General features: G+C 39.6%; 1 protein-coding gene across 1 annotated transcript in view; it reads left to right on the top strand.

The window, feature by feature from the left end:
• Positions 1-19,920, top strand: part of IQGAP2 (IQ motif containing GTPase activating protein 2) — a 283,554-nt gene that overhangs the window by 182,224 nt on the left and 81,410 nt on the right. Inside the window, exons 10-13 of the mRNA XM_061189375.1 lie at positions 376-539; positions 3,538-3,698; positions 9,032-9,156; positions 16,709-16,872. Of these exons, the coding sequence (XP_061045358.1) occupies positions 376-539; positions 3,538-3,698; positions 9,032-9,156; positions 16,709-16,872 (614 nt within the window). The remainder of the gene's footprint in view (positions 1-375; positions 540-3,537; positions 3,699-9,031; positions 9,157-16,708; positions 16,873-19,920) is intronic.

A 19,920-nucleotide genomic window follows, 5' to 3' on the forward strand; every position in this document is an offset into this window, starting at 1 on the left:
AGCTCTAAATACTGTGGCAATTCCCAAAGTGTGAAGTCCTCAGGAACTGGAGCATTGTGAAGGCTTCATGGGAGAGATGGTTCCAAAGCTGGTCCTGAAAGGAAGGATTTTGTAGGGAAGTCATGCTAGGCAGGAATGACCTCATAACTCCAGCTCTATCAATGCTGAGTATCTTTTAGGGACTAGCTGCAAGGATTAGAGTGACTTCCAATTACAAGCTACCATTTCCAAGGCTTTGCTTACTATCCAACTACAGCTTTTCAGAGTTCATGGAAAGTAACTACTTAGGTTCTAATCCTTGGATATATGGGCTGGTTGGGTCAGGCTGCAGTGGGAAAGGCACAGGTTCTGACAGAATGTCACTCTGACCCTCAGGGCTGGCTGCAGTGGACCACATCAACGCAGTTATTCGGGAAGGTGACCCTGAGTACACATTGCTTGCACTGCAGAAACCAGAGGCCCAGCTGCCCACTGTTTATCCCTTTGCTGGTGCAATGTATCAGAACGAACTTTTCAACCTCCAGAAACAGAATGCCATGGTAAGTCAGAGGAGACTCCAGTTACGGAGATGTTAATTCTGAGTCCTAGTAATGAGGAGTGCTGTTGAGGAAAGGTGAGTGGGAGTGTAGTGTCTTTAACTTGTACCAATCCCTGGTCTCATTGGCCTCCCTGTACCAATTCCACGGCCACCTTCCTCTTTAACTCCTGCTTTTCATCTCCTTAAAGAATCTGAGAGCATAGGTGGGAAATGCAGGCAGGGCTCTACACAAATACACGTTGAAAACTAGTTGTTCTCATTCTCTGTGTGATTTTTGAAGAACTTGGGATAAGTTAATAACTATATTGAAATATTTTTAAATATCTAATGTTTTTTGATATAGAAAAATAAGCTCTGAATCTGCATTTCTAGAAATCTGCAACCAAGGACATTAGCACCGTGGCTTTGATTTTTGTCAATGTGTGCTCCTTGCAATGCTAATAGTATTAAGCAGTAATAATCATATAAGGTCACAGTAAATAAGAGCATATGCACTAGTACAGGATTAAGCCAAACAATGCAACAGAATGAACAGTACTAGAAGCAGCACCAAGAATTTCATATATGAAAGCGCTAATATTTCAAAGACATGGGGAAAAAAATGAAATCCTTAGAAGTATTTAACCATGTGGGAAAGAAAACATTACCTCACTACACATAACAGAATAAATTGCCGGTATGAAAGGTTAAGTGTAAAAAATAATTTAAAAATTAAAGTTCTAAGGAAACATGGAAGGACAATGAATCTGAAAAGCAAAAACAGTACTGCTCCACCAAAAAAAACAAAAGAGGGGGAGGTCAAAAGCATAAACAGGCAATTCACAAGTATACCAGGATGTTTCACAGTATTATCTATAGTACTAGGAAGATACTACAGATGTCTTCTATATCTATATAGAAGATAAACCACATTTAACTAATAACAGATTGCACACCCTACTGTTAAGTGGAAAAAATGAGATTGAAATATATAGCATTATCTTGTTTTTTATGATAAGAAAAGAAAAATAATTAAAAAATGAAAATCTCTATAAATGTTTGCATGAATTAAAAAGTAATAAAAGTAGGGGCTTCCTTGGTGGCTTAGTGGTTAAGAATCCACCTGCCAATGCAGGAACCCATTGAACATGGGTTCAATCCCTGGTCCAGGAAGATCCCACATGCCGCGGAGCAACTAAGCCCGTGTGCCACAACTACTGAGCCTGCACTCTAGAGCTCACGAACCACAACTACTGAGCCCACATGCTGCAACTACTGAAGCCTGTGCGCCTAGAGCCCATGCTCCACAATAAGAGAAACCACCGCAATGAGAAGCCCGCGCACTGCACAAAGAGTAGCCCCCGCTCACCGCAACTAGAGAAAGCGCGCGTGCGGTAATGAAGACCCAATGCAGCCAAAAAAATAAAAATTAAAAAAAAAAACAAGTGGCATTCTTTATTTTAAAAAAATTAATAAAGTGTATGTCACTAAAGGGCTTGGGTAGTAAGGTTTGTTTTCTTATCCTTGCTTATTAAGACATGATTCTATAAATAGAAAGATACTAGAGTTGACCCTTAAACAACAGGGGTATGAACTGCGCATACCACTTATATGTGGATATTTTTCAATAGTAAGTACTATATTACCAAATGATACGCAGTTGGTTGAATCCAGGGATGCAGTACCTCAGATATAGAGGGACAGGTATATGGAGGATTAATTATACGCAGATTTTGAACTGCGTGGAGGTTCAGCGCTCCTAACCCTGGTGTTGCTCAGCGGTCAACTGCATTTTGTAATAAAAGAAAAATAAGTTATTTCCTTAAGCTGCACGTAGGTTCTCTTGATATTATTGTCCCTGTTTCTCTAGCTTTGAAACCCGAGGCTACTTACACTCTAGCACATTCATCCCTTTTTTCTTTATTTGTCCTTATCTTTTTGGCTGTGTACCACTTTAGGTATTTGTGGTGAATCTCAAATGATTCCATTCTGCTCTTTACCTGTAATTTGATACCTTCCTTATATGTTAAACTCATAGTTAATGTAAGGTATTTGGATAAAATTTACATGTTCCCTATAAAAACCCTTCTTCCCATTTGCTTTGGAATGTAAAATTATGCTTTGTTAGTCTAAAATCAATTTGCTGAGAGATTTCTGTGGAGAATCAGCTATAATGAATTTTAATATAAACATTATATTATATATATGAAATATATAATATTCTAAATGTAAAGATAGATATCAGGGTTTTTAAAAATTTGTTTTCATGCTCCATGTTCCTTCAGTATGATGGAAGAAATAACCCTTTTGAGTTGGACCAAATCAGTATAAAATGGTTAAAAGGAAGACAACATTGAAGGGGGAAAGTGTTCTGTAATCTGAGATGTACTTTTTAAGTAAGCCCAATCCTTACTTGCTTTTCATTAAGATTTATCTCACATTTCTTCAAATATCTAGGCCTTAGGGTATGTTTAAAAATTTCTACCCATTTATGAAAACGTGACTTAGACTAACTTTTTTTGGAATTAGAATCAATATTCTTGGCTTAAATACTTTGATTTACTTTTCTGGGGTTATCATCTTTAGGTGAAATTCTCCCCTTTTCCTTACCCTTAGTTCAAACTGAAAATCATTAGCTATACTAATATCTTACCTTGCACTTGCAGACAGTAACAATGTTATCTAATCTTTGGCTTCATTATTCGGTAAGATTGAGCCTGTTAGCAGCCAATATAATAGCTGCGAGTAGGAATCAGCTATGGCAATGCAGATGTTTGTGGAATCATAACTGAGGATTGTAATTAACTCAGTGCCCAAAATGATCATCTCAGGAAAACCCGGAAGCCATTGACCTGTTCTTTAAAGCCAATGAAAGATAGGTGGCCAGGGAGCCCTCTTTGTCCTGGGTTCTCACAATCTTTGACTTTTCTTTATTCTTTGAAGTGTACATTCTGAACCCCCATCACATACACGGGCTGTGTAGATTTGGGGATCTTATACTGCCATATGTTTTCCAACAGAACTACTTGGCCCATGAGGAGCTCTTGATTGCGGTGGAAATGCTATCTGCTGTAGCTTTACTAAACCAGGCCTTGGAGAGCAACGATCTTGTGTCTGTGCAGAATCAACTCAGAAGCCCAACAATGGGCTTCAACAATCTGGACGAGACATACGTGGAACGGTAAGGGAACATTTTCCAAAACTCCTTTCAATGCAGAAATATGTGTTTGGTAGATCTCACAAATGAAGGATTTGTTCCTTCCTGAAGCAATCCATATACCCATGCTTATTTTCTTGAAAGCCAGTCTACTTTGTTCTGAGAGTCCTTCTAATATTCAAATCCTTCTTCACAGTATTCCTTTTAGAGGAACAAAGAGTCTAAGGAGGATCATCCTGTGGCAGTTACTGACTGTCTTTGTCATTAGCAAAAATTATTTCATAGGGTAAAAATACATGTTGAAAGCATACCTTCCCTTGGGCTTCTTTTGGAAACGACAGAATGTAGAAGAGTTGGAAACAACTTTAATAATCATCCAGTCCAATTTTCTTGTTTTACTGATGAGGAAACTGGATCTGGATTTGTGGACCCAAAGTAGGGCAGTTGGGCCCCAAACCCCATTCTTTTTTTTTTTTTTTTAACATCTTTACTGGAGTATAATTGCTTTACAATATTGTGTTAGTTTCTGCTGTATAACAAAGTGAATCAGCTATATGTATACATATATCCCCATATCCCCTCCCTCTTGTGTCTTCCTCCCAGCCTCCCCATCCCACCCCTCTAGGTGGTCACAAAGCACCCAGCTGATCTCCCTGTGCTATGCAGCTGCTTCCCACTAGCTATCTATTTTACATTTGGTAGTGTATATATGTCCATGCCACTCTCTCACTTCATCCCAGCTTACCCTTCCCCCTGCCCATGTCCTCAAGTCCATTCTCTACATTCTTTTGATGATTAAACCAAAGGAATCCTGAGACCACAGTGGATCACGGCAGTGGGTAACGATCTCAACTTAGTGTCTTTTATTTCATGTTCCTGAAATAAACTACTAGATAGTATTGTTGATAGAATTATAAAACACTATAGCAGATCTAGAGAGAAAATTAGGGGGCAGGAATAAGGAGCCCATTTGAGATTAAGTAAGACAAAAGCCCAAGTTAAAATGAGTGAATTTCCATCTTGGATTCTTGTGACCACCAGGGGGAGATGTCTGCATAGATCTTGACAAAAGCACTGTTGTCAAGATACTGGTTCTGGAACTGCTGAAATAGGTAATTCTCTTGGGTCACGTACAGTTGTACAGGAAAAATTAAAAAGACTTGTTAGACTTTTTTTAAAATGGTGTTTGACCACTTGTCTATGTAGAGAATGGCCCAAAAGTAGTAGAACAGTGGCTTTTCCTTGTTTTTAGTCATCTTGGAAAAACTGATGCTCTTACACTACTTAAATTTGACCACCTGTTCCTATAACTCGCAGAGTTTATTTCCAAGGTAATTTATTTCTACCTCCACTGTTTATGTTAATGGCACCATCCTCTCCTCCAAGCTTAGAAACTCGAGTTAACTTGAGTTTTCCTCTGACCCTCTGTGAGGCACCCTTGTGCTGTGAATAGCCTGCTCACTTTTCTCCCTGACAGTAGCCAATATGTGTGCACAATACCTCTGCATAATGTTTCCATTTCCCAGCAACCACCTCATTTAGACATTTTACCTTTGCTTTTGTAATAACCTCCAAATTGGTCTTACCCTGTCTTTTCTCTTCTCATTCATTCTTATGTAACTAGGCTTTGCTGCTCTCTCAGTGCTAGAGACGGCAGAGTTGGTCACTCCCTTATGAAGCCTAATAGTCTAATGAGGCTTGTTGATACAATAATTATCAAGACACATATGGAGCATCCCTGGCCACTTTCCTCTAAATGACAGTACCCCCCTCCCTCCAAATCACCCATTTTGATTATCAAAAATCCTCTCTTCCCCCATCCCAATTTACAAATAACCCATTAAGGAAATGGTCCCAAGCCCCATTTGAGAACCAGTTTTATACCTGTGATTTTCAGCTGGGGCCACAGATACAGCTTCAGAGTGCAAGTATTCTGTATGAAACACTTTTAAAATTTGTGTTTGTTTAAATCATCTTTTAAAAATTTCATTTAAGCACTTTCTGGGTCACCTGGGTGACCCAATACTGATATGAGATTCCAGGGCCCCCTTTGGTTCTTGTATTGAACATTCCAATGGCCCCAAGTGATTTTTCACAGCTTCAACATTTCAATTTCCATGTCAGCTTTTAACCCAGTTCTTGGAAGCCCAAGTTGGCAGGTGTTCAGGTTTAAGGAACACTGGGCCTCTCCCTTATGGTTGTACAACTTCTTCATAGCACACGGGTGCTGGGCAGGGCCACCTGGATGCATTCTTACAAAGTCTCTACCAGTTTACCATGGCTTCTGCCCTTGGGGCTGTGTTTTCCCAGAAAGGTTCTTTTGTCCAATTCTCACAAGAGTGACATAGGGTTGGCATTGGGTCTAAGCATACACTGTTCCCAGATTAATTGTTCTAAAACGTAGCTCTGTTTATAATGCTCCTCTATTTGATTGTCCTCTGTTCTTATCTGAATTAACCCTCAACGTGGTGTTCTGCCCTTTGCTCCAGCTACAACCCTCCTTGTATTTTACACTTCAGCCGAGATGGATGTGAACACACTCTGTTCATTCTGGCTTATCTGCTCCTATGCATGCTCCTCTCACCACCAGGAACGCGGTGCCTATCACCCATCTCCGCCTGGCACAGTACTGGAGCTTCCAAGCCCTTCCTGCCATAGAGGATGCTTCCGTGAACTATTTGCATGCTTCTCCCACCCCAGCTAATGTCATCTGTTCTGAGAACTAGCACGATGTGGTTAAAGGAACATAACCTTGGAGCCAAAAATATCTAAGTTTGACTCTTCCTAGCCGGGCCCCTTTCTGTTCATCTGTAAAGCACGAAAACAAACACACACAACAAAAACACGTACTCTGCATCTGCAGAACAGTTCTGAGGATAAAGTGCTTGGTTCAGTGCCCGTCCCAGGCAAGATGCTCCACCACTAGGGGTTTCCTTCCACTTCTCCTTCCTTGGAACCCCGTTACTTCCACTCTTATGGACTGCCTCTAATTTTACGGCCTTTCCTATGCTCTGCTCTTACACCCTTTTGAGTTTTTTGTCATTTTATCTAATGGACTAAAAGCTCCTTGAAGTAAAGACTGCATCTTGTTCCTCCTAATCTCCCTATAGCGCCTGCCACAGGCTTTGCAGATACTTAGTGCTTAATAAGCATCTGCTGAACAAAACTGGACTCTTAATCTTCTCAAAGCTTCCCAAGTGTGTTAGAAAGGTAATCTTACTAGTCTATCCATAGCAGACACCGAAGAGAACTCTGAGAAAGGTGGGGAGGGAAAAGACATAGGCCTGTTCGGGTAAACTACTACAACATCCAAAGTTGATGCCTTTAGTGCTGGAGACGAATCCTCATATGGAAAGCCTATGGAACTATGTTGTGTTATTCATAAAATTTTTCCCTTTGGCTAGTATTTGTTCATTTCTGAAGAAATGATGGGTGATTGTGGGTTTTGTTCTTTTTTCTGTGTTCATCCTTAAGCTTTTTCATTGTATTCCCATTGGGTCATCATTAAATGTCAGACGTGAAATGCCTGTAAGGATTTTGCACTTTCTTATAGAATGGTCCCCATCTATAAGGGATGCTAACGAGTGCAAGTTGCCATTTATCCATATTGTCATTGTGGTCAGTATTATTTAGTATACATTGCTACTAGTAAGTATAGAAGAGTATTTTCTTAGGTTTATAACTCTTGATAAGATGAAAATCTCACACAGGACACTGAAACAGTTTCAAGCCTGTGTTTGGTGATGCCTTGTTCAGGCACAGAGGATGAATCATCTCCCCCACTTCCTATTCTGAATGATGTTTTTCTCTCCCAAGCTACACTCAGTAGAAGACACCTCAGTGTCATCTTGGAGCATGCAGAACTTTGAGAAAATCTGTCGCAATGAGAAAACAATTATAGACTCAATGCGATCTTACTTCTTTGAACCTCTACTGTTAGCAAATCCGTAGGTTCTATTCAGAAGTCATACTGCAGAGTGAATCAATATGTACATAGAGGATTGCTCTTTATTTCCCTGGTGTAAAGATGCACAAGCAAATTAAACTATTGAGTTTCTATACTTCGGGCTGGAATAGCTCACTCATGTTAGCTTACGGTTGTAACATTGGTTCTGTAGTTTTTAAATGGGAAAATTGATGACTGAGAAATGAAAGTTTCTTAGTAATATGTCAAGGTGGATCATCTTTTGTTCCTAAAATTTCTCAAGACAGGAAAAATAATCAGAGTGTTGACCAAACTCTGTTTTCCAGAGGGCTGCACAGAGTGAGGAGGGTCAGGGATCAGAATGAGGGGTAAGGATGTAATGACAGTGAGTGGACACAGGAGAGAGGTGGTGAAGAGCTGCTGTGAAGCCTGAGGAATGGACAGGTGAAGAGGAAACTAGGATGTTCTGGGTCAACTCATGCACCACCTCTTCAAGAAAACAGGCAATGGGCTTCCCTGGTGGCACAGTGGTTAAGAATCTGCCTGCCAATGCAGGGCACACGGGTTCGAGCCCTGGTCTGGGAAGATCCCACATGCCGCGGAGCAACTAAGCCCGTGAGCCACAACTACTGAGCCTGCACGTCTGGAGCCTGTGCTCCGCAACGGGAGAGGCCGCGATAGTGAGAGGCCCGCGCACCGCGATGAAGAGTGGCCCCCGCTCGCCACAACTAGAGAAAGCCCTCGCACAGAAACGAAGACCCAACACAGCCAAAAATAAATAAATAAATAAATAAATTTATTAAAAAGAAAACAGGCAGTGAAGATGTGTGTTATTCAGCAAGGTTTCTGGAACTGCATTTGCTTTTTATTTGATTTGTCACTGGAAGTATTAGGCCACAAGGTAACCCAGCTATGTTAGGGTTACAGTAAAAAAAAAAAAGGCCTCTCACGGCTTGGATTTGGGGAATGAACGAGAAAAAAAAAAAAGGGACCCTTGATGGAAAGATTAGGAACCGTGGTAATTCCGAATTTTATCCCATAATACTCATCTGGAGACTAAGCAGAACCAAGACATACAAAGGGAAGGAAAAATAGTTACGAAAAAAAGCAAGTAATTTCACAGAGTTAAGAACGTTGAGGTTTTTTTGCTTGAGTTAAGTGCAAGATTGGAATTTGAGGAACTTTCATTAAAAAGCATTTGTACCTAAAAGTATCTTTAAGGGAAAAAAACACCTTAGTCTAAGTGAGCTTGGTGTATGTTGACAAAGCTGCACAAGACAATTTTACTTGCCTTTATCCTGTTTGTCTAACCTCATAACATCACAGTGAGCCACATGTGTCAAACTTAAGATGCATGTCCAATTTAAGATGCATAACATGAACAAAGAATGAATGTCTCTGATTAGTATCATGCTTGTTTTCTCTTCTACAGTTACGCAAATACACTACTCTCCATTAAACTGGAGGCCTTATCCCAAGGGCAAGATAGCTTAAGCTGGAATGAAATTCAGAATTGTATTGACATGGTTAATATTGAAATTCAGGAAGAAAATGACCGTAAGTATGGAACAGTTTCCTTCTCTAGTTATAGTGGGAGAATAAGGTAGCTGGACAGAACGGTCCTCTACATTAGGGCTGCCCTAGAGCCCTATGACAGCACTCTCCCCTCACAAGTCTGTATGTATTTATATGTAAATGTTATTTTTGTACTACTGTCCCAACATGTTATAAACATTACAAAGCAAACATAAGACATAAAAGGATAGAATAAAAGTACATAAATACAAGTCCTAGTATTTTTCTATTTATTGGTACTTGAAAGATGACTGCTATAAATAACTCAGCTTTTTAAGCACTCAACTTTATTTTGACCTTTTATGTACATGGACGTTTTTCTGAATTATGACACATGTTCCTGCCCTAAGAAGAAATTGCAACACAGTCTAACTGTTGTTTTATGATCTCAAATCATGGTGATTTTCTGTGCTTCTAGAACTTAGGAGCTCTGAGCATGAAAGTGGACAATCCAAGAAGATGTGCGCTGAGACATGCTTTCTTGAATGTCAGCTTGCTTCCTTATCCTGCCTCTTACTTATAAAAACAGAGTGACGAATGGGGAGCTCTGTAACTTAGGCAATGAGTATAATTGCTGCTTTGTGACCACACGACTTTCTGCTGCCTCTCTGCATTTTCTTTCAGTGAGGCATTGGGGATCCCTGCCTCAGATGGCTGACACATCACCCACTTGGCTCTTTTCTGGCATGTTGGCTTGGGAGCTGGTAGTTCTTGCCAGATGTTAGTTATGAGGGAAGCACTAATTTAGGCAGACGTTCAACATCATCAGTGGGGGGGGCGTGGGGGACGACACTGGTGTGTGTGTCCTCTTACAAAGCTCAGGTCCCCAGCCTCCTGCCCTCCTGCCTTCCTCCTTGATCCTCCCCAGCTCCACACTCAGTCTTCAGTCATGGTTTGGGTGCTTTGGCTAATGCCACTCAAGGGTTGGCAAAACACAAAATCATGTTCCATCTTTGTTTTCTAACTTTTTCCTTATTCCTTGTGACAACATGCACAATCCAGGTTTGCTTTGGTGATTTATGTATGTCCTGCTTATACAGGAGAAGGTGCGTTAATTCTCAGTACTGAACAAGTGTGGTTTTACTCTCATTCTTGACATTGACAAGAGGGTGCAAGGAAGGACCTGCCATTTTTCGTCCCAGATTATCAGATAGAGCCTTTGCTTTTACCAGGAAAAGAAAAACAGTATCATGTGTATAACTTTGAAAGAAAGTGGTTTTTTGTAGGTGAATATTTTTAAGCAAAAATCTCTTTGGATTTGTATGGCATTTATCTAGGTAACTGTACTACTAAGTTGTTCTCCATGGGACATTTCACACAGCCATTATCACATTTCTTTTAACCATCTTGGCGTGAAGCGTATATGCCATAACCAGAATAGTAATTTTAGAGGCTAATATTTCCTTTCTAGAATTTGGGGGACTTAATATAAAAGAGTTAACTTCTCTCTGTTTTGGTTTGTTGTTTTGTCAAAATGGGGTATTTTTGTTTAAAGTTCTTGAATTATTGAGTTTGATATCATCTGTTTAGGTAATTACTTTAACAGCTAAATTAAAATAAATATACCATCGCAAGTAGGCCCGAATTGCACAATATAGAAATTAAATCATCTGAAAGAGCTGAGAACTTTTCATGGACATCTTGAAAGTGCATTACTCTCCCCATCCCACCCCTGCCACACACTCCAGAGTCTAATCCTATGTCTGAATTGTGGTGTGGATGAGGTATGTAGCTAATGGGAAATGATAAATGTGGAAGGTGAATTGAATGGAGAAGCTGCTAAATGCATTTCCTCAGATTTGGATGCTTTGCTGATTTCTTTCTTTTTTTTTTTTTAATAAATTTATTTATTTATTTATTTATTTTTGGCTGTGTTGGGTCTTCGTTTCTGTGCGAGGGCTTTCTCTAGTTGCGGCAAACGGGGGCCACTCTTCATCGCGGTGCGCAGGCCTTTCAGTGTTGTGGCCTCTCTTGTTGCGGGGCACAGGCTCCAGACGCGCAGGCTCAGTAGTTGTGGCTCACGGGCCTAGTTGCTCCGCGGCATGTAGGATCTTCCCAGACCAGAGCTCGAACCCGTGTCCCCTGCATTGGCAGGCAGATTCTCAACCACTGCGCCACCAGGAAAGCCTGCTTTGCTGATTTCTTAATGGAAAGTTTACTTTTCCCAGTTGAGCCTTAGAGGAGTATTATTTTAACCAGGTAACTTAGACAAGGAAGTTTTCTTCCTGTGAATTTTTGCTTTTTAAGTTTGGTAGGTACCATTCTTTGTCGGTTACCTCATCTGCTGTCTCAAATACAACACCTCTAAGGGAATGCCCACTCTCTCCTTGGACTAGAATGTTATAGTATCACATGATGATTTAAATCAGTGGGCCATGAACTGAGGCTCAGCAATCTTTGCTCAAATGGGATTTTCTCTTTATTTTTAAACAGAGGAAGTGATGCAGATGGACCCAGGGGACTTATGGGAAGGTTTTTCAGCTCCTGTGAAGTCATTTACTATGACATCAGCAGCTTGTGTTCTTAGAAACACACCAAAAACTTAAGCAGGTGATTTCAATCAAGTCAGCTGGAATGCACTCATTCCCAGGTGATCAGCTGCTAGGAACACACATTCTCTTTCTTAGTTGTAGTTCTGTAAAGATCATTTTTGGATGGGATGTTTAAAAGTATTTAGAACAGTTGACCCAAGGAGGTCAACTGACATAAGGGGTCAACTGTCATTTCCAGAGAATGATATAAGTATTCCATGCTCTCCAGTGTGTAAATATTACGGGGTGAAATGATAATACCTTGTATGTGTGTAGTACTTAGACTTTCTCAAGTTCTTCCAATGTTTTGAGATAACCTGACTTGCATGTTAGAGAAGTATTTTTGCTGCTTCTTCCAACATATTGGAGTATTATAGTCTGAAATAATTTCTAGACATTTTAGATTGTCCCTTTTCTCCTACAGATTTTTTCATTCTTAGCAATGGTCTTTATGGGGTCATTCATTCAGGAGATACTTAGCTAAATATTTTACTTTAATTTGAATGTCAGATGAAGATACCTCTTAAAAGTTAGAAGTATGTATTCTGTTTCATAGCATATCACATTTGTAGAGTGGCTTCTGTTTGTTTTTGAAGAAAAATAACTGACAAAATGAGATAATGTTTGGCTTTAAGTGTGTTTATTTTCTAAGCTTACTGCTCATTAACGTTTAGTTTCTTTATTAATTCTTGTCCATGAGCACTCACTTGGGAAGCGGAAGCCCCCTGTTAGTATGTGAATGTATGTGTGTGTGTATGTGGACACATGTGTACATATATCCATGAATAATGCACCCATACATACATACACTATAGTATTTTATGACTGGATGATAGTTTATTTTTAAGAATAAGGCAGTATTGAGAAGTGACCTCCAAATAGATCCCTTGTACTAGACTTTCAGAAACTTTTCCAACTGCATGGCTTGGCTCCTGTGCTTTTCATTCCTGGACCTTACAGTCTATGTCCTAAGATCCTGTATGTAGTAGAGATAGTAGAAGGTTAAACTGGTGGATATGCTTATTCATCCTTTGGTGCATCCATGAATTAGGGTTCCAGATGTAATTTTACCGGCCCGCATTAGAGAATTTATGACATTAATTAGCCACACTTGAACCTTAAAAATATCCTCAAACATGCATGACTTTGTTAATTTCTATGGAGCCAACCTACACTTGACAGCCACATGTGGCTATTTTAACTAATTAAAATTAAATAAAATGTAAAATGAAGTTGTTCAGTCATACTAGCCACATTTTTTTTTAACATCTTTATTGGAGTATAATTGCTTTACAATAGTGTGTTAGTTTCTGCTTTATAACAAAGTGAATCAGCTATACATATATCCCCATATCTCCTCCCTCTTGCGTCTCCCTCCCACCCTCCCTATCCCACCCCTCTAGGTGGTCACAAAGCACTGAGCTGATCTCCCTGTGCTATGCGGCTGCTTCTCACTAGCTATCTATTTTACATTTGGTAGTGTATATATGTCCATGCCACTCTCTCACTTCATCCCAGCTTACCCTTCCCCCTACCTGTGTCCTCAAGTCCATTCTCTGTCTGTGTTTTTATACCTGTCCTGCCCCTAGGTTCTTCAGAACCATTTTTTTTTTTTTTTTTTTTTAGATTCCATATATATGTGTTAGCATATGGTATTTGTTTTTCTCTTTCTGACTTACTTCACTCTGTGTGACAGACTCTAGGTCCATCCACCTCACTACAAATAACTCAATTTCATTTCTTTTTATGGCTGAGTAATATTCCATTGTATATATGTGCCACATCTTCTTTATCCATTCATCTGTCGATGGACACTGTCGATGGTTGCTTCCATGTCCTGGCTATTGTAAATAGTGCTGCAGTGAACATGGTGGTACATGACTCTTTCTGAATTATGGTTTTCTCACAGTATATGCCCAGTAGTGGGATTGCTGGGTCGTATGGGAGTTCTATTTTTAGTTTTTTAAGGAACCTGCATACTGTTCTCCATAGTGGCTCATACTAGCCACATTTTAAATGCTCATTAGCTGCATGTGGCTACTGGCTACCATATTGGATGGCCCAGAACATTTTCATCATCACAGAACATTCCACTGGACAGCACTGGACTATACTGACCTTGAAAGTCACTCTGCTAACACTATAGGGAATTGTTTGGTTTTGAACTGTCTCTTTGGCATTCTTTACAGAGTGGTGAAGTAGAGTAAACCAAATAATAGAGTGTATATCCAAATCTCTTTGCACTTCCGTTTTCTTTTCTGTACATCTCTACATTAAATTCTTCCAGCTCTGCTATTCTATGGTTCCATCATCCAGTACTTTGGCATTATTATGTAAGTGAGGGTTACACTAGAAATGAGCATCTCTGCTGCTACTTGTATGTCAGATTATCTCCGCTTTTTATAACAGCTTTACTGAGATATAATTCATATACCATAAAATTCACCCTTTTATTGTGTTTTTATGGTAGTTTTTTATGTATTTAAAGAATTGTGCAGCCATCACTAGTATCTAGATTCAGAACATCTTCATCACCCCAAAAAGAAACTTTATACCCGTTAGCAGTCACTCCCTTTTCCCCCTCCCCCCACCCCCTGGCAACCACTCATCTACTTTTTTTCTATGGATTTTCCGATTCTGGATATTTCATATAAATAGAGTCATGTAATATGGGGCCTTTTGTGTCTGGCCTCTTTCTCTTAGCATAATGTTTTCAAGGTTCATCCATGTTGTATCATGTATCATTATACTTCATATTCCTTTATAGGTCAAGTAACATTCCATTCTAGGGATATACATTTTGTTTATCCAGTCATCAGTTGATGGATATTTGGGTTGTTTCTACTTTTTAGCGATTATAAATATTGCTTCTATAAAGATTCAAGTATAAGCTTTTGTGTGACTATATCATTTCAGTTCTCTTGAGTATATACCTAGGAGTGGAACTGCTGGATCACATGGCAGTTGTATGTTTAATATGTTAAAGAACTGCCTGTTTACCAAGGTGACTACCATATTCCATTCCCACCAACAACGTATGAGAGTTGCAATTTCACCCCATCTTCACAACACTTGTTATTGTCTTTTTTAATATAGCCATCCTAGTGGTTATGAAGTGGTATTTCATTGTGATTTGGATTTGCATTTTCCTAATAACTAGTGATACTGAGCATCTTTTCATGTGCTTATTAGCCATTTGTATATCTTCTTTAAAGAAATACCTGATCAAGTCCTTTACCTGTTTTAAATTTTTTTTCTCTTTCTGTTGAGTTGTTAAGAGTTCCTTATATAGTTATTATGCTTGTATATCAGGTATATAAGGTTTTTTGTCAGATACAGGACTTGGAAGTATTTCCTCCCATTCTGTAGATCATCTTCACTTTTTTTGAGGGTGTCCTTGGAAACATAAAAGGTTTAATTTTTTTTTGTTTATTTTATTTATTTTTGGCTGCATTGGGTCTTTGTTGCTGCATGCGGGCTTTCCTCTAGTTGCAGCGAGCGGGGGCTACTCTTCATTGTGGTGCCCGGGCTTATGGCTGTGGCTTCTCTTGTTGCGGAGCATGGGCTCTAGGCACACGGGCTTCAGTAGTTGTGTCACGCGGGCTCAGTGTTGTGGCTTACGGGCTCTAGAGCGCAGGCTCAGTAGTTGTGGTGCACGGGCTTAGTTGCTTCGTGGCATGTGAGATCTTCCTGGACCAGGGCTCAAACCCATGTCCCCTGCACTGGCAGGCGGATTCTTAACCACTGCACCACCAGAGAAGCCCAAAAGGTTTAATTTTTTATTGAAGTGTAGTTGATGTACGATATTGTATAAGTTACAGATGTTTAATACAGTGATTCACAATTTTTAAAGGTTATATTCTGTTTGTAGTTACTTTATGAGATTGGCTATATTGCCTATGTTGTACAATATATCCTTATAGCTTATTTGATACATAATAGTTTGTACCTCTTAAAGGTTTAATTTTTACAACATCCCATGTATTCGTTTCTTTTTTTTATTTATGTTTTTGGTGGTCACAGGTAAAAAGTATTGCCTAACACAAGACCACAAAGATTTACTCTTAAATTTCTTCTAAGAGATTAAAAAGTTATATTTTAAGCTTTTATGTCTAGGTTTATGATCCATATTGAGTTACTTTTTGTGTATGATGTGATGTAGGGAGTCCAACTTCATTCTTATGCAGTGGACATTCAGTTGTCTGTGCCATTTGTTATAAAGACTGTTATTTACCTGTTGCATTGTCTTGGCACCCTTGGTTAAAAATCAATTGACTATACATGTAAAGGTTTATTTCTGAACTCTAAATTCTATTCCATTAATCTTTAAGTCTGTCTTTTTATGTCAGTACCATGCAGTATTAACTGTAGCTTTGTAGTAAATTTGAAATTGGGAAGAGTCCTCCAACTCTCTTTTTTTTTCCAACATTGCATTGGTTATTTCTTGATCCCTTGCATTTCCATGTGAATTTTAGAATCAGCTGGTCAATTTCTGTTTTTAAAAAAAAGGCAGCTGGAATTTTGATAGGGGTTACACTGACTCTGTAGATCAATTTGAGGAGTACTGCCATCTTATTAATATTAAGTCTTTTGATCCATGAACATGGGATGATTTTTCCCTTTATTTAGGTCTTTTTTTCCAATGGTGTTTCATAATTTTCAGTGTCTGTGTCTCATCCTTGTTTTATTAAATTTATTCCTAAGTGTTTATTCTTTTTGTAATTGTAATGTATTTGTAATTGGAGTCTATTACGGAATTTTTCCTTAACTTCATTTTCAGATTGCACATTGCAAGTATAGAAAGATACAGTTCACCTCTGTACATTGACCTACTATGTAAGCTTTAGCTGTACTTGTTTATCAGCTCTTGCAGTTTGTGTGTGTGTGTGTGTGTGTGTGGTTTCTTCAGCCCCCGTTTCTAACTCAATCTTTGCTATAGGTGATTTGAGAAAACTTATAATGTACTATGACTTAAAAGGAAACTTTTTTTCTTCATTTTCTAGGAGTTGTAGCTGTAGGGTACATCAATGAAGCCATTGATCAAGGGGATCCTTTGAAAACCTTAGATAGTCTGCTGTTACCCACTGCTAGAATTAAAGATGTGGACCCAGACTCTGCCCAGCACTACCAGGATGTTTTATACCAGGCTAAAACACAGAAATTCGTGGTAAGTCTTAGTAGGTGTGTTTCTTTTAAATTTACAGACCAGGTTGGGGACAGAGGGGCAAGAGAGAGGATTTTTTTTTACCCATTTTTCCTAAAGCTTATAATTTGCTTATCTATGTATGGATCAGATTACAAGTTAATAGGGCTGTTATTTTCCTGGTGTCAAACTTGAGAGGGAAACTAGCTCCAGAGCTGCTGACTGCTTCTACTCTTTCACTAAAAATGCACTTGTGGGTGAGTTCTTGTTCACAGTCCCAAGTTATTGGATATTTACTGAGCACACACTGTATTCATGGTGCAGTATATATATAGCATCTGGTAGGGGAAAGGGGGATCCGAGGAACACATGATACCATTTGAATGTTCTGTCCTTATCCTCAAGATGCTTAGAAAATTACTAAGACAGTGGACATTCTCATATAGAATAGTTAAATAGCAGTAGAGGTGGGTATGTGGCAAAATGTCAAAATGAGGAATGCCCAGAGTGATTCAGAGATGGTTGGGATTTCTGTGAACTGGAGCCCTAAGGTAGGTTCGTGTGGAGATAGAACAGGAGCTGCTCCTGAAGGGTAAGGAAGAGTTGGTTTGGTGAGTGGGAAGCAGGATGATGCAGGCAGGTAATGGCAGGGCTAGATGGGTACCAGCTTGGTTTGTTCTAGGCACAGGAGGAAACTGACCTGGCCAGGTCCCACTGAAGAGCAGAGGGCTTTATCTGGCGGCAGAGCTTGTACCGTTGTTGTGCGACATCCCACAGATACTAGCCACTATTGGAAGAACTGAGTGGAGAGGAAGATCTGTCACCTGATGCTACCTGGGACGTAACCACTTGTGGCTTGAATGCCAGGCCAGTGACTGGGAGAATGAGACTCAAACCTGGCCTCATGTCCCCAAACCCCTGGGGAGGAGAGTGGACCCTGTCAGCAAGGAGGACTGGGCCGCCCCCTGCTGTTTCCACTGATGTAGCTGTGGCTGTAGCACGTGACACAGCATTGAAAGCTAACAGTATTAGCTTTGGAGACAGGCACCATTCAAATCTCGGCTTTGCCACAAATTAGGTAGAGGTTTTAGTCAAGTCACCAAAAGTCTCTGTGCTTCGGTTTTCACATGTGTAAAATGAGAATAATAGTACCTACCTTATAGGATTACAGTGAGGCTTAAATGATTACATAATAGAATAAATGAGTAATATATATTTATATTTTTACATATTAACATATAATTACATTGATTATAGTGTGTGTATGTATAAGGGTAGAGCATTTGACATGGAGCATGTCTCCCCAAAAAAGTGCTGAAATAATGTAGCTAGTATTTTTGTGGGCACTTCTGGCTGCCACACAGGTCAGTGGGTGGTGAGTGATGTCTTTGTCACAAGGTCTTTACTCGACACAGGTTTACTTTACTCTGTTCACAAGTTGGGATCTTCTGGGTGCAGGATAGAGACAGACCTGGGTTTCTCTCTGCCAACAGCCACGTGGGTGTTTGTCGTTAAGGTGAAACTAACTCCACAGACCTTTTATAGGCAAGCAGTGGAGGTCCTCTCCTGAGCATCGCAATCTAAGGGCTCTAGGTCAAGATGGAATTTCACAGCACCTCTCCAGGGCACTCAGAAGCCTTGCTGGTGTCCATGCTGTGCCTCCTGTCTGTTGGGCATCCTTCCTAAGTGTGAAAGCAGTTTTTTAATAGTGTAATTAGAGCAGGGAATATGAGCCTAGGGATCTGAGTTAGAGCTCAGGCATTAAACCACTTTTGGCCTATAAAATTAGGAGCGTGAACTACACTGACAATAATTAAGGGATTAAAAACATTGCAGTAAGCAATGAGTCTGGTTTGGTTAAGTTGCCGATTTTAAACACACTTCTCTTTCTCTGCCCATTAATTTTGAAACTTTGTTTTCTCAGCCCATTCTCTTTCCCTGGAAAAAAATCTGATTCTGTTATTTAGTGGGGTCTCTATTTGCTTTTTAACCTCTGCTGTTGTGATACCTGGAAATTTTCAGTTGTTTTTATGGGGCTGTTTCTGTGCTTTGCTTTCCAAAGGTCTAGCCTTGGAAAATAATAGAAGAAAATTACATTATTGGTATTGTCAATATAAAGTAAAGCTTGTGCCAAAGTATACAGCCATTAAAAGTCACGATGGATAACATCTTAATAGAATGCTCAGTTTTATCAAAGATTGAGGACAGTGGTGTAAGTTGGTGAGAATTCTTGGTCCTCGTTAACAGTATTTCAAGTATAACCTTGTGTAGGCACCAAATTCCTTCCATCTTTTGAGGGGAAAGGCTGAGTAGTGGGCATGTTGGCATACACTTAACAGAGAACACACTTTCTAGGTGTATTCACTAGAGGCAGTGAATTGTCAGCTATTTTTAGTTCTTTTATTTTTTTAACATCTTTTTTGGAGTATAATTGCTTTACAATGGTGTATTAGTTTCTGCTGTATAACAAAGTGAATCAGCTATACATATACATATATCCCCATATCTCCTCCCTCTTGCGTCTCCCTCCCACCCTCCCCATCCCACCCCTCTAGGTGGTCACAAAGCACAGAGCTGATCTCCCTGTGCTGTGGCTGCTTCCCACTAGCTATCTATTTTACACTTGGTAGTGTATATATGTCCGTGCCACTCTCTCACTTCGTCCCAGCTTACCTTTCCCCATCCTGGTGTTCTCAAGTCCATTCTCTACATGTGAGCTATTTTTAAATTGAAGGCTTTGCTTTAGAATTTTGGAAGGTATATGAATTATACACCCCCAAATTTCTCTTTTCCTGCATGCATATTTACTGCATAAAAATTAAGTGTGCTTTTAACAGGTGAATAGTGTTGTATTTTTTCTGTAGGTAAAACTGTGTTACAGTTTATGACTTTGTTTGCAGAAAACAGTTTCTTCCATTGAAGTTTTGGGCACCTTGAAACTTACTTGATTAGTTTTTCTTGCTTTGCTTTAGTGTTTATTTTTACTCTTCACATAACCACACAGATACTGTAAATGGCCTTCGTGTGCATTTTTGCATTTTTTTAATCTGAGTCCAATGAAATAGGAAACTC

Source organism: Eubalaena glacialis, chromosome 4, assembly GCF_028564815.1.
Source record: "Eubalaena glacialis isolate mEubGla1 chromosome 4, mEubGla1.1.hap2.+ XY, whole genome shotgun sequence".
In the NCBI taxonomy this organism is placed as follows: domain Eukaryota; kingdom Metazoa; phylum Chordata; class Mammalia; order Artiodactyla; family Balaenidae; genus Eubalaena; species Eubalaena glacialis.